Source organism: Salmo salar, chromosome 14, assembly GCF_965601325.2.
Source record: "Salmo salar chromosome 14, fSalSal1, whole genome shotgun sequence".
NCBI classification, from domain to species: Eukaryota; Metazoa; Chordata; class Actinopteri; order Salmoniformes; family Salmonidae; genus Salmo; species Salmo salar.
The window spans coordinates 6,244,049-6,258,899 of NC_138304.1; the positions used below are offsets into that span (position 1 = coordinate 6,244,049).

The window sequence follows — 14,851 nt, forward strand, 5'->3', positions numbered from 1 at the left end:
CCCCAATAAAAACGGGCTATTCTGTACTTTCGCCTCCTTCATATGTACTTACTCACTCAGGCCCATATTCATATTTGCCTTCGAAAAATGTATACATTTTCATATCTTACTTTTCGTTCAAACATAGTACATTGATGCATTACACTAAAATGGGTCTCAAAGACATGTCATCCATGTAAATAAATAAAACAGTTTATTTCCTCATCTCAAAGAAGTTATATTCAGTACATGTGTGATTTCAAATGACAGCGCAAAGCAGAAGTCAAAACATATTGAAGTACAAAAAAAAGTATAGACGTTTTTTGTTGGTGCTTTGAACCCTCACATAGCAGTTCATAGAGGCTGGATGGCATGCTTTGGGTGGAGCTAAGGCACATGACAGACATGAGGATGGCCCTTCCCCCTGCTCCTCTCCCTGTCCTGTTCACAGATCTGAAGGAACTGGACAGGTAAAAGCAATATGGCCCAACAATATGCAATGTGGATTTTTTCACTATATTGCCTTCATCTATCCAGGTCTTTCAGATCACATTGAAGGGGATATAGTAGCTAGGAAAAGGGACTAGGAGCCAGAAAGTGATTTCAAGATGGCCGTCCTTGGCGGAGTCAGCTCTTGGCCTGCTTCCTTTTCAGCACCAGCTCAGCCAAAAGTTTGTAACGTATCATACACTCCTCCTGAAAAATAAGTAGGGGAAAAGGTTATAGGTCCGTCACCATCCAAAATTACATCATGTTTACCATCTCAACTATTCATGACAATTTAAGTTTGGTTCTTTCCATGTTATTCTACCTATCTACAGCTAACAAATTATCTCATCGAAATTAGTCTCGAAATTAGACATAACACCACAAACAATATAGATTATACAGATAAACTGTGTACACACACACGACAAAAACTGGGGTCGACCAAATGTTTTGACACACCCTGCAATGTTGGATTGTGGGGGACCAGCTCTCACCTTGCTCTTCCCGGGCACCACCTTGGCAATCCTGTCCCAGCGTTCCGTGGTGCCTCGCGGGTACTGCTGCAGGGCCAGCTCCAGAAGCTTCTGCTGGTTCTGGGTCCAGACGTCGTCAGCCGCCGCAGTGGCCTTCTCCTTGGAGGGCTGTGGGACCGAGGAGGTGGGCGGACTCTGCTCCTCCTCGCTGTCCTCGGTGGCAGCTGTGGGGTCGAAGTCCCTCTGTCTGCGCCCCTTGGCTTTCTCCTCGCCCCCCACCCCTCCACCCCCAGTCTTTCTGCCTCTCCTCCTGACACCTCCTGCTTGGATGCCCTCTCCTTCATCCCCTCCTCCGCTGGGCTCCATCCACTCTGCTGTGGCTGCTGCCGGAGGCTGGGGTTGCGGGTGTTCTCGCTGGGTCATGACGCTGTCGGGTACAGCTCCGGCCCCAGCTTTGGATCCCTTTCCTGAGAGTGCTGCGCTGCCCTGGGCCTTGAGCTCCGAGAGCTTCACCAGCCCTGCATCAGAGAGGTAGAAGTTAAGATGCTGCCCGTCTGGAGATAAAGTTGGTTACAGTATTTGGATAGTCCCATATACACTTTTGAACATCTGCTCTTTCCATGACAGTCTGATCAGGTAAAAGCTATGATCCTTATTGATGTCAGTTGTTAAATCCACTTCAATCAGTGTAGATGAAGGGGAGGTGGCAGGGTAAAGAAGGATTTTTAGCCTGGAGACAATTGAGACGTGGATTGTGTATGTGTACCAAGACAAAAGATTTAAGTGCCTTTGAACGGGGTATGGTAGTAGGTGCCAGGCGCACCGGATTGTGTCAAGAATTGCAACGCTGCTGGGTTTTTCATGCTCAACTGTTTCCTGTGTGTATCAAGAATGGTCCACCGCCCAAAGGCCATCCAGTCAACTTGGCAAAACTGTAGAAAGCATTAGAGTCAACATCGGCCCGCATCCCTGTGGAACGCTTTCGATACATTATATAGAGTCCACTCCCTGATGAATTAAGGCTGTTCTGAGGGCAAAAGGGGTGTGCAACGTAATATTAGGAAGGTGTTCTTAATGTTTTCTACATGTGTAGATGATCATACTAACAACAAACTATCTGTTGATAAGCAACTACTTGGAATGGTTAGGTTTAGAATAAAGGTTAGGATAATGCAAAGCGTCACGTCTGGAGGAAACCTGGCACCATCCCTACGGTGAAGCATGGTGGTGGCAGCATTGTGCTGTGGGGAGGTGTTTCAACGGCAGGGACCTGGAGACTAGTCAGGATCGAGGGAATGAACAGAGCAAATTACAGAGAGATCCTTGATGAAAACCTGCTCCAGAGCTCTCAGGACCTCAGACTGGGGCGAAGGTTCACCTTCCAAAAGGTCAACGACCCTAAGCACACAGTCAAGACAACGCAGGAGTGGCTTTGGGACAAGTCTCGGAATGTCCTTGAGTGGCCCAGGCAGGGCCCAGACTTGAATCCGATCGAACATCTCTGGAGACACCTGAAAATGTTATTCAATTCAAAAAGGGGATTTGATTTGAAAATAGCTGTGCAGCGTCGCTCCCCATCCAACATGACAGAGCTTGAGAGGATCTGCAGAGAAGAATGGGAAAAACTCCCCAAATACAGGTGTGCCAAGGTTATAGCATCATACCCAAGAAGACTCGAGGCTGTAATCGCTGCCAAAGGTGCTTCAACAAAGTACTGAGTAAAGGGACTGAATACTTATGTAAATGTGATATTTCAGTTTTAAAATCTAAAAACCTGTTTTTGCTTTGTCATTATGGGGTATTGTGTGTAGCTTGATGAGGAAAAAAATACTATTTAACCCATTTTAGAATGTGGCTGTAACGTAACAAAATGTGGAAAAAGTCAAGGGGTCTGAATACTTTCTGAATGCACTGTTTATACTGTGAAAAATCAAGTAAAAATAAGCTGACTTACCTGATGTGTTGGTCTGACCGTCTTTAACTTGTTTGACTTTTGCAGTAACCTGCAAAGGATCACAATATTTAGCATATTTTTCATTGATACTCTATGATGAGCGTAAGCTAGTTGTCTCCTAAATTTCCAAACACAAATGTTACTTTTGCCATATATTTGTCTAGGACTGACAAAACATTCACATCCATCTGAGTTCAGAGTTTTCCATGCACCACCCATTCCCAATGTAGACTGACATCTGTCACCGATCTTCCTAGTTCGTGTGCGATCTTCTCCCAGCGACCAGGTGTTCCCCCAGGGAACTTGGCCATACTCCTTGTCAGAAGAGTGATGTCCTCTTCTGACCACTCAGGTGCCTGAGAAAACAACAAACAAGACTAGATCATATAAATTCAAAATAAGGCCATTGTGGCTTATGGGGGTCTAGGGCTGAAAAACTCCAGAAACATTCCTAAATTTCACAGGTTTTTCAGCAATCCCTGTTGGAGGAAAACCCATTTTTGTTGAACATTCTGCAACAATGACCATCTAAAATCTATTCCATTTGGCATGTTGCCTCATGCAATTTGTCTATTTGACACATCAAACTATGGTAACTTCCCAGTTACACCTACAAATGGCAAATAAAACTTGAACTTTATAATCCATTTTGCCCGAATTAAAAGTGCAGTGCTTTAGTAATGTCGTGGAACAAACCCTTTCACAGCAGGAAAATATTGCGGACCTACCCTTTTCTTCTGAGACTTCTTATCCTCTAGCCAGTCGTCCATCTGGTCTTCGATCTCCTCGATGGACGTTCCCTGGTCGTATACTGGTGAGTACACGCTGTCTGCGACCTTGAGCGAAGGCTCATAAACGGGGAACTCAAACTTCGGCTTCTTCACTTTGGGTCGTTTCTCTTCTGTGGGATGACAAGTGTGGAATGGGATAAGATGAGCACATCTACAAAACATGGCTGGGGGAAATGCAACTGATGTATTGTAGTTCCTGAATGATTTCAGGAAAATGATTTCGCTATAGAAATGAAATGTCCTTATTTCCTATTTCATTTGATTCATCTAACCTTTATTTTACCAGGCAGAATAATAAATGTAAAAAAAAAAAAAAAAAATTACTTTTCAATAAAGACCAGGCAAAAGTGAACAATTAAAGTCACAATTCAGCAGAAATGGTCTACTGGTTGCAATAAAATACTACAAGTCCTTACTTATTGTTGTAGCTTCCTGTTCTTCCAGTGCCATGGCTTCCGCTTCCTCTTTCTCTCTGATTTTCATCTCCTTATAATCTTCGTAATACTGTTTGGCATCCTGTAACACAGACAAAATGGATGACAATTGTCACTGGGGATATTGATAAGATCTTATGAAATGGCATTATTTATTTTACATTACTAAAGTGATAGAAACTATACAAGGGAAGGGAATACTTTCACTAGGCACTGTATATTTCAGGTCAAACTCAACATCCAAAGGTTAAGTAGTTTGGGTGAATGAGTTGGAGGATTACCTGGATGACATGGGGCAGGGACTTGACAGAGAGATACAGCCAGATGCTCAGCTTGAGTGGCAGAATATCCTGCCAATGAGGTTTGTCATGTGACCTGACAGGAAAAGGACATATTAGGAACTGTGACCATGTTTATTATTACATACAAACACATGAACAGGCTAAATGACCAACCTTCCAATGTGTTTTCCATGATATTTTCACATGAAAAGAGCACTGGATTTCTACAATATTCAGTTCCGCTGCTTCAAAAGTTAGGCCTTCATTGGAGCAGCAAATGTTCCGTTCTCCCCTTCGACAGCCCACATTATTCATACATTTTCTATTTACTCGTGAAATTAGAAATGTGTAGTGACAAAAGCTCAACTCACTTCTCAATTTTATCCTGTCCAACAAACCGTGATTCTTCAGCACTCTTGCTACTCATCTTTTTTTTCTTCTCCTTTTTCTTCTTGCTCAGAAGTTCATCCTGGTAAGAGAAGCACCATATGGGATAAAGAGGTCAAGCAAGTTATTAGTAGCCTATGGACTCCCCTTTGCTCACTCAAAAACATACCGTTTTGTTTGCAATGTACTTGATTGAAGGAAACCATTTTACTGCAAATAACTTAATTTATTCTATGGCAGATAAAGAGAAATATGGCACCTCGTACATATTCGGTTTGAATAATTCAGTAAGTTACATTTTGGACTATTTAAATGAGCATTGTTAATAGGACTAATTAGTTATGCAGTGGCCGAAGCTAAGAAACCCTGTCCTAAATTGCACCTGTAAATTTCTACTTTATTACACAGAAAAAGGCTTTTTATCCCCAGCAATAACTGCCCCATGCGGGGGAAAAAAATAAGTTAATTGACTTGAATGAAAGTTGTGGAATGGATAACAACCACCTTTAATAACAGCTAGGCAGTAAAAAAAACTAAGAAAAGGGTCTAAGGTCAATCACGTTCCCCTCACCAGCTGCTTCTCCAGGTAGATGGACCAGATGACTGCGTAGTGGCACACAGTGAGGATGAGGAAGAGCAGGAAGCCCAGCTCCCCATTGCTCATCTTCCTCACCCGCCTGTAGTAGAACACTGGCTGTCTCCAGTCCGGTAGCCCGTTGACCAGGACGTCATTGTACCTGTGGTTGGGAGGACCCAAAGCAATAGGTGGTGAGAGGATTTCCCTGATAGCACATTTTAGGGGTGGTTGACACTACCGTGCCGACCCAAACATAGGAAATACATACAAAAAGTGGACTACGGGGAATAACATGGTGAGAATATAGTATACATAATAAAAACAGAATACTGTAATGTTCTCACAAAAAAAAATTGTGTGTGATAATGTGAATTTGACAGAAGAAATAAGTCCGAGGTCAACGGCAGGGACAACCCAAAGCAGGAAGTAGTTGTAAACCTGACCTCTCTCTCCTCTCTTCATCTTTCAGTACTTCATAGATGGCCACCAACTATGGGAGAACATGTGATCAGTAAGGCAATAGACAAATGACAAATCAACTAGTTTAAAATTGCAGTGTATGAGAAGGTCTATACCTCACCAACTCATTTTACTTCCATGAAACACTGCATACAACAGTGTTTCACTTAAATACCTTTTCTAATTGCTGCTAGAATCTCTCTAAGGTGTCCATAGCTTACTTGTAAGATGTAGATCAAACAAGTTAAAGTTGGGCTTAAACTCTAGCGGATTAAACTCCACTCCATGGTTTAGGATGTTTCTGATGACTACACCAGTGGAGCAGAGGCTGTGTGGAAACAAGCTCCGACTACATTGATTCTCCCGAGGTCAATACTTCAAAAGATGCAAATTATGAAATACCTACCTTGTAACCATGTTATTCCTCTGTAGTTGCGGGCCTTTGGTTGCTGTAATCCATACTTCTTCAATAAACTTTAATCAAATACAACCACCGAGTGTTACACTGTTGAGATGTAACTGGCACATGGCGCAGAGTTGCCAGAGCAACAGCAACGAGTAAACAGTCGGTGGTCGTATTTAATTAACTTTTATTGAAGAAGTATGGATTTCAGCAAACAAAGAAAGGCATGCAACTACAGAGGACAAACATAGGTACACAACAGGCGTTTCATCATTGACATTTTTTTAAGTATTGACCTAGATTCCACAAAGCCTGGTCTCTGCTTCACTCCGTTGGTGGAGTCTTCAGAGACTTCCTTCACCATGGAGTGGAGTTTAGTCCGCCTCAAAAAACATGGGGGAGTAGGGAGTGTGAACATGCTGAGTGAGTGGGCTGACCTGTCTGAATTGGGTTTCGGCGTTCTCGTCTTTGTTCTTGTCGGGATGCAAAGTGAGCGACAGCCTGCGATAGGCCTTTCTGATGTCCGCTGACGAGGCATCCTGGAGTCAGGAGAGATGAACAGTAAAACTACACATGTACATGACACCTTTCAGAGGGTATTGTGTGGTGATATATATCACAATCACTGGATTATGGCAATAAATCAGTATGTATGCTCTCGTTCTGCCTCCAATGTGGTGACTGACAACCCCCACGGCACCCAATCCTATCCAGTGGACAGTAACCATCCCCAGGGCTAACACTTCCCACAAGGACATGGCATTCTGATGGGTCTGACTGGAGCGTTGAAGGATGTCCATATGGTTGCCAACCCTCTGCCTCGAGAGATGCTGGGCATACAGACTTTTGTTCCAGCCCTGCTAACAACACACCTCGTTCAGCTCATCAAGGTGCTGATGCGCAGCTCAAACGGAGTAGTTCAATAGGATACGTTAGAGTAGGGCTGGACCAAAAACATGCTCCAGTCCTGCACACTTTAGCTGGTGAAGCAACAGAGTCCCTGCAAGTGTTCCTTGCAAGATGAAGAACTACCGATATTTACCCATTTTTAATCAGTACCTCACTTGAGTGGAGGGAGGAATGGACAACTGAAAATGTGAAAAGAAACAAGCAACCTGACACGTCATGGTTTGCTCGTCTCCCGGTACACGTAACTAGTAAACGTTAGCAAAAAAAAACTACAGCAGGCCCCGATATCGAAACAGATCCCTGAGTGTGGCACAATGGCAAGTCAGCAAGCTACCCATTTATCCCTTCAGGTTAGAGAAACATTTACTAGCTAGCCAACGTTTATAGGTTACAAAATAACTAACTTAACGATGACTTAACGTTACCTGTTCAACAGATAGGAATTCGTAAAAGTTTTGTTGAATTTCCTCCACCAGATCGTACAGCTCAAGGTCTGAATCCCAGGCATGAGAGGGACTTGGGTATGCAATAAGAATACTGACGGCAAGAATAAACGAGAGGCCCCATGAAGCTGAGGTCATTATGAGGCTTTCACAATGTTGGCGGTAATGTTGCACCGCGAAATATATAGAAATAAATCAATTCTGCTGCGATACAGCTAACGTGTCTAGCTACTACTCTTACAGCTGGCTGCTGCATATGCTAAGGATTTGCAACAATTTGCTACATCTCCCACAATCCTCTGTTCTTTACCGTTTCCGGTTTTCTTCTTCTATGGTATAATGGCGATCCGCAGACATTCGTTAGTGGTCCATGCCGCTGTCTACTGTATGGGCTGTGTACGCCTACGGTTCTGGAGTGTGAATTTACTACACTAGGCATCGTTGTAAAAAACAATTTGTTCTTACCGCCTACGGTTCTGGAGTGTGAATTTACTACACTAGGCATCGTTGTAAAAAACAATTTGTTCTTACCGCCTACGGTTCTGGAGTGTGAATTTACTACACTAGGCATCGTTGTAAAAAACAATTTGTTCTTAACTGACTTGCCTAGTTAAATAAAATATGTTGTGTGGTCCTCCCACTATGACTAGGGAAAGCATGCCGTTTATTAGGCTACAGATTAAATGTAATTATTTTATTTTTCTTGGGGGTGGGGGTTGTTCTCAGATGGTTGAGGGGCAGCTCTTGGGGAACTGTGGGGGGGATCTTAGAGGGCTGGTGGCCTGGCGGTTGGGAGCTTGGGCTGGTGGCTGATGGGTCGCTGGTTCGATTCCCCGTTTTTGACCTTGTGGGAGATCTGTCGATGTTCCTTTGAGCAGGTCGTTGACCCTGGCTGCTTCTGTGGGTCTCTCTGGATGGGAGTCTGTTAGATGACTGAATGTGATGTAGATGTTGAGCGGCTTCACTGCAAGTAGATTGTATGTTTTAATATTCAATAAAATAAAAAACAATAAAAGAAGGATGTGGAAAAGTGAAAGAAATTGCCCTATACCAACTAATCCTACACCAGCGTTTCCCAAACTCGGTTCTGGGGACCCCAATGGCTGCACGTTTTGTTTTTTGCCTTACCACTACACAGCTGATTCAAAGAATGAACTCATCATCAAGCTTTGATTGTTTGAATTAGCGATGTAGTGCTAGGGAAGAAAAAAAAAGTGCACCCCTTGGGGTCCCCAGGACCGAGTTTGGGAAACGCTGCGCTACAACCATTAAAACCTCACCACTAGTCCACTACTTGGCCCTATCTGATCCTACACCAAGCCGGAAGCCAGGGAGGGCAGGACATTATCATTCAACACAACTTGTAACTCTTCTGTAGTAAAATATCATATACCCAAGTACTTCTCTGCAGCTTCCACCACAACATCTATTTCCTGTGATTTATGTTCCATTTCTGAACGAAGCCAACCTTACTGAAGCACATGTTATTCCTATCATTCTCTATTGGCCTTGGCCTACTCACCTCTTAGGATCCCTTGCGCTGGGCCCATCTTCCAGTACTCTGTCTTCACTGCCTCAGACAACACCTTCGTACTACTCTGACCCTGGCAACCTCGACCTGCCTTTCTCTCACCGGACACTTCTGATCTCCAACAACACGGGTACCCCTACAGTTAACACACACAGCTTTTTCCACAGATACTACACATACTCTCATGCCCTCCTGCACACTTCTCTCATCTAGGAATCTCCCTCCTACACACTGCTACAAGATGACCATCGGCTTGGCACCTAAAACACCATAATGGATCCGGACAAAAGCTCTCATGGGTTAACTGACACATCCTAATGGACTTTGTCGGGTAAAGTCTGCATTAAAACTCAGCAGGACACACAGTGTCTTTTCTGTTTCAACATGTTTCCAGTTGTCACTCATTTCAATTGCGCCCTGCCCCGGAGAGCAAAGAAAATCACAATTCTTGTCCCGAGGCATGTGGTGTTGAGCATCCGCTATTTCTGAATGGCTGAAACACAAAAAAATCAGCACTAGTCCACTTCGAGTTACTTTCACTGATTCAACAGTCCTCAACCTCTTCTCCACCCAGCCGGACACCACATATAGATCAGCCAGAAGGCAAGGATCCATTCTCTCCAAAAATCTCACTCCCATTGGGTCAGAATCATCTTTGTCTTCATCGGGTGCCATCGTCCTTGCGTCCATCCACCTTCCATAGGCTTCTATTCTGGAAACCCCCTCATCATCATCCACTCTACACGTTCCAATTCTGTTGTCTGTCAATCTGCATCAACTTAGTTCGCACACCCATCCTGTGTTTGCACTTTGATTCCACAACTTTGTTTTGACAGAGTTACTGCTTTATCGACAAGCGCCTCCTCCCGTTTCCATACACATCACACCGGTTTTTAGAGGTTTGTGGCCTTCAAAATAAAAGCGCCAAATCCAGCTTGTCCCCGATTTGAACATAGCAACATTTTCTTGATTAGGTGTTTATTTTTTACATTAATAGACTATTTTCTCCTGAACCATATGGTCTATCCAATAGAAACTCATGGACAACATTTGACACAGATATAAAGAATCTGAACAAATAACTAAGTAAGTAAGTATAAATTCCCAAAGTTTCCATAGGTTTCCAAAAGTGCGTGTTAAATACCAGTTTCTGAAAACCCTTGCAACTTTGCTAAATTACAGGAAATAGAGAAAAGCATATGACACTTCAACAATCACATATTTGGAATGTGAACTTCTGTGATTCTGTCATACTGATCTTGATGGCTTTTGGAAAACAGAGGGACATTTAACGGCAAGTTTAATGGAATCATTTTTATTTGTATCTCCTCAAGATATCCACTTTGGAGTAAACCATGAGTAGGATGTTAAGAAGGGACCATGTTGAAACATTTGGGCAGGTCACTATTGCTACAAAGAAACACAAATAAATAAATGAAGTACCACAATAGTTATATCATTTTTGGATTTTAGATTGTATGTCCTAAGCCCCACCAAACAAAAGGCCGGTAGAGCGTGATGGTTTACAATTGTCATCTTCTGGGACTAACGCATTTTACTCAAAAGGCCTTTTATGTGTAGGCCTACTTCTTACTATTGTGAACATTCCTTACAGTGACTGGGAAATCTGTGTAATTTTAGGACCTGTGTAGTGTTATAGCATTTTACACATACTGGGTACGTGTATGATTCCACCCCTGTGTGAACCCTCATATGTGAGGTTAGGTTTTCCTTCCAGCTGAAGCATTTCTCACATTCTTTGCACTGGTACGATTTCTCCCCTGTGTGAATCCTCATATGCGTATTCAGGTGTCCCTTATGAATGAAACATTTCCCACATTCTTTTCATTGATTAAGTTTCTCCCCTGTGTGAGTCTTATGTATTTTCAAATTAGAATATGTGTGAATCGCCATATGTCTGTCCAGGTTATGCTTACTAGGGAAACATTTCTCCCATTCTTTGCACTGATACAATTTCTCCCTTGTGTGAATCTTCATATGTATATTCAGGTGTCCCATATGGATGAAGCATTTGCCACATTTTTTGCATTGATATCGCCTCTGTTGTTTTAGATGAGACTCAAAGGAGAAGTGTTTACTACAAACATTACAATAATATATTTCTGCAGTGTGACTTTGCAGGTGATTGATCAGGTGTTCTGTGGACTCAAAGTCTTCTACACACTTCTCTCACATGATTGATGTAACATAATGCCCCATAAAAACAAAAAAGTCTTTCCACACACCTGGTATGGGAGTTTTTTTCTTTTTTTGCCCATGACTTTGATTTAAGTAGTGTAGATCCTAGAAATAGTTCTCCACTTTCCACCCCATTGAGCTGCAGAACAGCACAGATTTACTGCAGATAGGGGATGAGAGTCATTGGTTTGTTCTGTTACTCTATAGCCCTGTCCATCATGTTCTGTTTTGACCTCTTCAGTTGTGTTTGTGGGTAGACAGTCTCTGTTCTCCACAGTATGTGTGTGGTAAGGATGTGAGAGATGAGGTGGGTCCTGATCATTGCAGTCACTTTGAGTAAATGTGGAGTCTCAAGTATCAGGCTCCAGCCCTTGAAGCTGCTCTTTCACCTTACTGGTCCCGAACTCCTCATATTCCTCTTTAATCTGTGTGGGCTCTGGGTCCTCCTGCCTCAGACTAAGACTACATTCCTGCTCACAGTGCTCCTGCTCAGAGGGAACATCCTTTTTAGATACAGGGAGAGTGAGTTGCTGGGGGTCTGAAAGTAAAACAAACAGGAAATATTGCAGTATATCTCCAGAAATATTTGACACATTTGAATGTATAAAAAAAAGTATAGCATACAGTTCCCTATGCATTGCAGAGATAGTTCAACCAGAAAATGCCTACTGCTAGCGCACTGTCTGCAGCTAGCTTTAAGATTCAATAGAACTAGCTAGCTAATGAACTAGTAGCCCATTCATTGACGCTAACTATTTGCTATTGTATTTGGATCCCCATTAGCTGTTGCGAAAGCAGCAATTACTCTTCCTGGGGCCCACACAAAACATGAAACATAGAACATTAATAGACAAAAACAACTCAAAGACAGAACTACTCTACATACATTTTAAAAAGGCACACGTAGCTTACATATCAATACATACACACAAATCTCAATCAAATAGGGGAGAAGAGTTGTGCCGTGAGGTGTTACTTTATATATATTTTTTAAACCAGGTATGCTGTTCATTTGAGAAATATGAGAGGGAAGGGAGTTCCATGCAATAATGGCTCTATATAATACTGTACACTTTCTTGAATTTGTTCTGGATTTGGGGACTGTGAAAAGACCCCTGGTGGCATGTCTGGTGGGGTAAATGTGTGCGTCAGAGCTGTGTGTAAGTTGACTATGCAAAAATTCTGAATTTTCAACACGTTTCTTATAAAAAGTGATGCAGTCAGTCTCTCCTCAACTCTTAGCCAAGAGAGACTGGCATGCATAGTATTTGTATTAGCCCTCGGCTTGCTTTTCATTGTAATAAGTGTCGCTCTGTTCTGGGCCAGCAGCAGCTTAACTAGGCATTTCCTTGCAGCCCTCGACCACATGACTGGACAAATAATCAAAACAAAACTAGAACCTGCAGGACTTGCTTTTTGGAGTGTGGTGTCAAAAAGGCAGAGCATCTCTTTATTACGGACAGACCTCTCCCCATCTTTACAACCATTGAATCTATATGTTTTGACCATGACAGGATACAATCTAAGGTAACACCAAGTCATTTAGTCTCCTCAACTTGTTCAACAGCCACACCATTCATTACCAGATTCTTAGGGAATGACTTTTACCAAATACAATACTCTTAGTTTTAGAGATGTTCAGGACCAGTTTATTACAAGATTCTCTGGTCTGATGAAACCAATATTGAATTATTTGACCTGAATGCCAAAACAGACTGCAACTCTTTGTTAAGGGTTTAAATGACTCCATTAGCTGTGGTTGCTAATGTGTATATGGTTGAATCATCAGCATACATGGACACACGTGCTTTGTTTAATGCCAGTGGCAGGCAGGTCATTGGTAAAAATAGAAAAGAGTATAGGGCCTAGAGAGCTGCCCTGCGGTACACACACTTTCCATGTTTGACATTAGAGAAGCTTCCATTAAAGAAAACCATCTGAGTTATATTAGATAGATAGCTCTGAAAGGCTATAACACATTCATTTTCTAAACAACAGGTTATGGTCAATATTGTAAAAGGCTGCACTGAAATCTAATCTTATTATAATTTTCTTTCAACAATTCATCAGTCATTTGTGTCAGTACAGTACATGTTGAGTGCCCTTCTCAATAAGCATGCTGAAAGTCTGTTGTTAATTTGTTTAAAAATAAATAGTATTGTATTTGGTCAAACACAATTTTTTCCAACATTTTGCTAAGAGCTGGCAGTAAGTTGATAGGTCTGCTGTTAGAACCAGTAAAGGCTGCTTTACCACTCTTGGGTAGCGGAATTACTTTGGCCTACCTCAAGGCCTGAGGACAAAAACTTTCCTCTAGGCTCAGATTAAAGATATGACAGATAGGAGTGGCTATAGAGTCAGCTACCATGCTCAGTAGCTTTCCATCTCAGTTGTCAATGCCAGGTTTGTCATTATTGATCGATAACAATACATTTTCCACCTCTCCCGCACTAACTTTACAAAATTCTAACTTGCAATGCTTTTCTTTCATTATTCGTTTTTTTATGCATGAGTACGATGGCTCACTGTTCGTTGTTGGCATTTCCTGCGTAAGTTTGCCCACTTTGCCAATAAAGTAATCATTCAAATATTTGGCAACATCAAATGGTTTTGTGAGTTGAATTTGTCTTTCTGCCCATAATTGAATTTAAAGTAATCCAAAATTGTTTTTTCATCACTCTTTATATCACCGATCTTGGCTTCATAATACGGTTTCTTCTTCTTTTTGTTGAGTTTAGTCACATAATTTCTCAATTTGCAGTAAGTCAGACAGTCAGATGTGCAGCCAGACTTATTAGCCACTCCTTTAGACCCATCTCTTTCAACCATACAGTTTTTCAATTCCTCATCAATCCATGGAGCCTTAACAGTTCTAACAGTCAGTTTCTTAACAGGTGCATGTTTATCAAAAATGTGAAGAATGAATTTCATAAATTCATCAAGTGTAGCGTCTGGATGCTCCTTTTTAATCACATCAGACCAACAAATATTTTTAACATCATCCAAGTAAGAGTCACAGCAAAATCTGTTGTATGATCTCCTATACACTATTTTAGGCCCAGCTTTGGAACTTTTGCTTTCCTTGATATAGCCACTTCATTGTGATCACTCCATCCAATGGGTACGAATACAGCTTTAGAACAAAGATCTACAGTATTATTAAAAATGTAATCAATACATGTGGATGATCTTGTTCCTATACAATGCATTTGGAAAGTATTCAGACCCCTTGACTTCTTCCACATTTTGTTACGTTACAGCCTTATTCTAAAATTGATTAAATTCTTGCTTTTTTCATCAATCTACACACAATATCCCTATAAAGAAAAGTAAAATCAGGTTTTTAGACATTTTGTAAAAAACTGAAATATTACATTTACATAAGTATTCAGACCAGCTGATTGCTGAAGCGCGTAGAGTGTAAAAATCGTCTGTCCTTGGTTGCAACACTCACTGCCAAGTTCAGCACAAGTTCAGCACAAGAACTGTTCGTCGGGATCTTCATGAAATGGGCTTCCATGGCTGAGCAGCCGTACAAGTCT

The 14,851-nt window shown here is 42.0% G+C and overlaps 1 protein-coding gene across 1 annotated transcript; it reads right to left on the reverse strand.

The window, feature by feature from the left end:
• Nucleotides 1-176: 176 nt before the first annotated feature.
• On the reverse strand, nucleotides 177-7,843 carry dnjc1 (DnaJ homolog subfamily C member 1). Its single transcript, NM_001139820.1, is given in 12 exon segments — nucleotides 177-675; nucleotides 963-1,459; nucleotides 2,896-2,944; nucleotides 3,132-3,251; nucleotides 3,624-3,796; nucleotides 4,103-4,202; nucleotides 4,402-4,495; nucleotides 4,773-4,870; nucleotides 5,360-5,525; nucleotides 5,809-5,855; nucleotides 6,665-6,766; nucleotides 7,562-7,843. Coding segments are annotated over 12 exon segments (1,671 nt in total). The 5' UTR covers nucleotides 7,718-7,843; the 3' UTR covers nucleotides 177-606.
• Nucleotides 7,844-14,851: the final 7,008 nt, after the last annotated feature.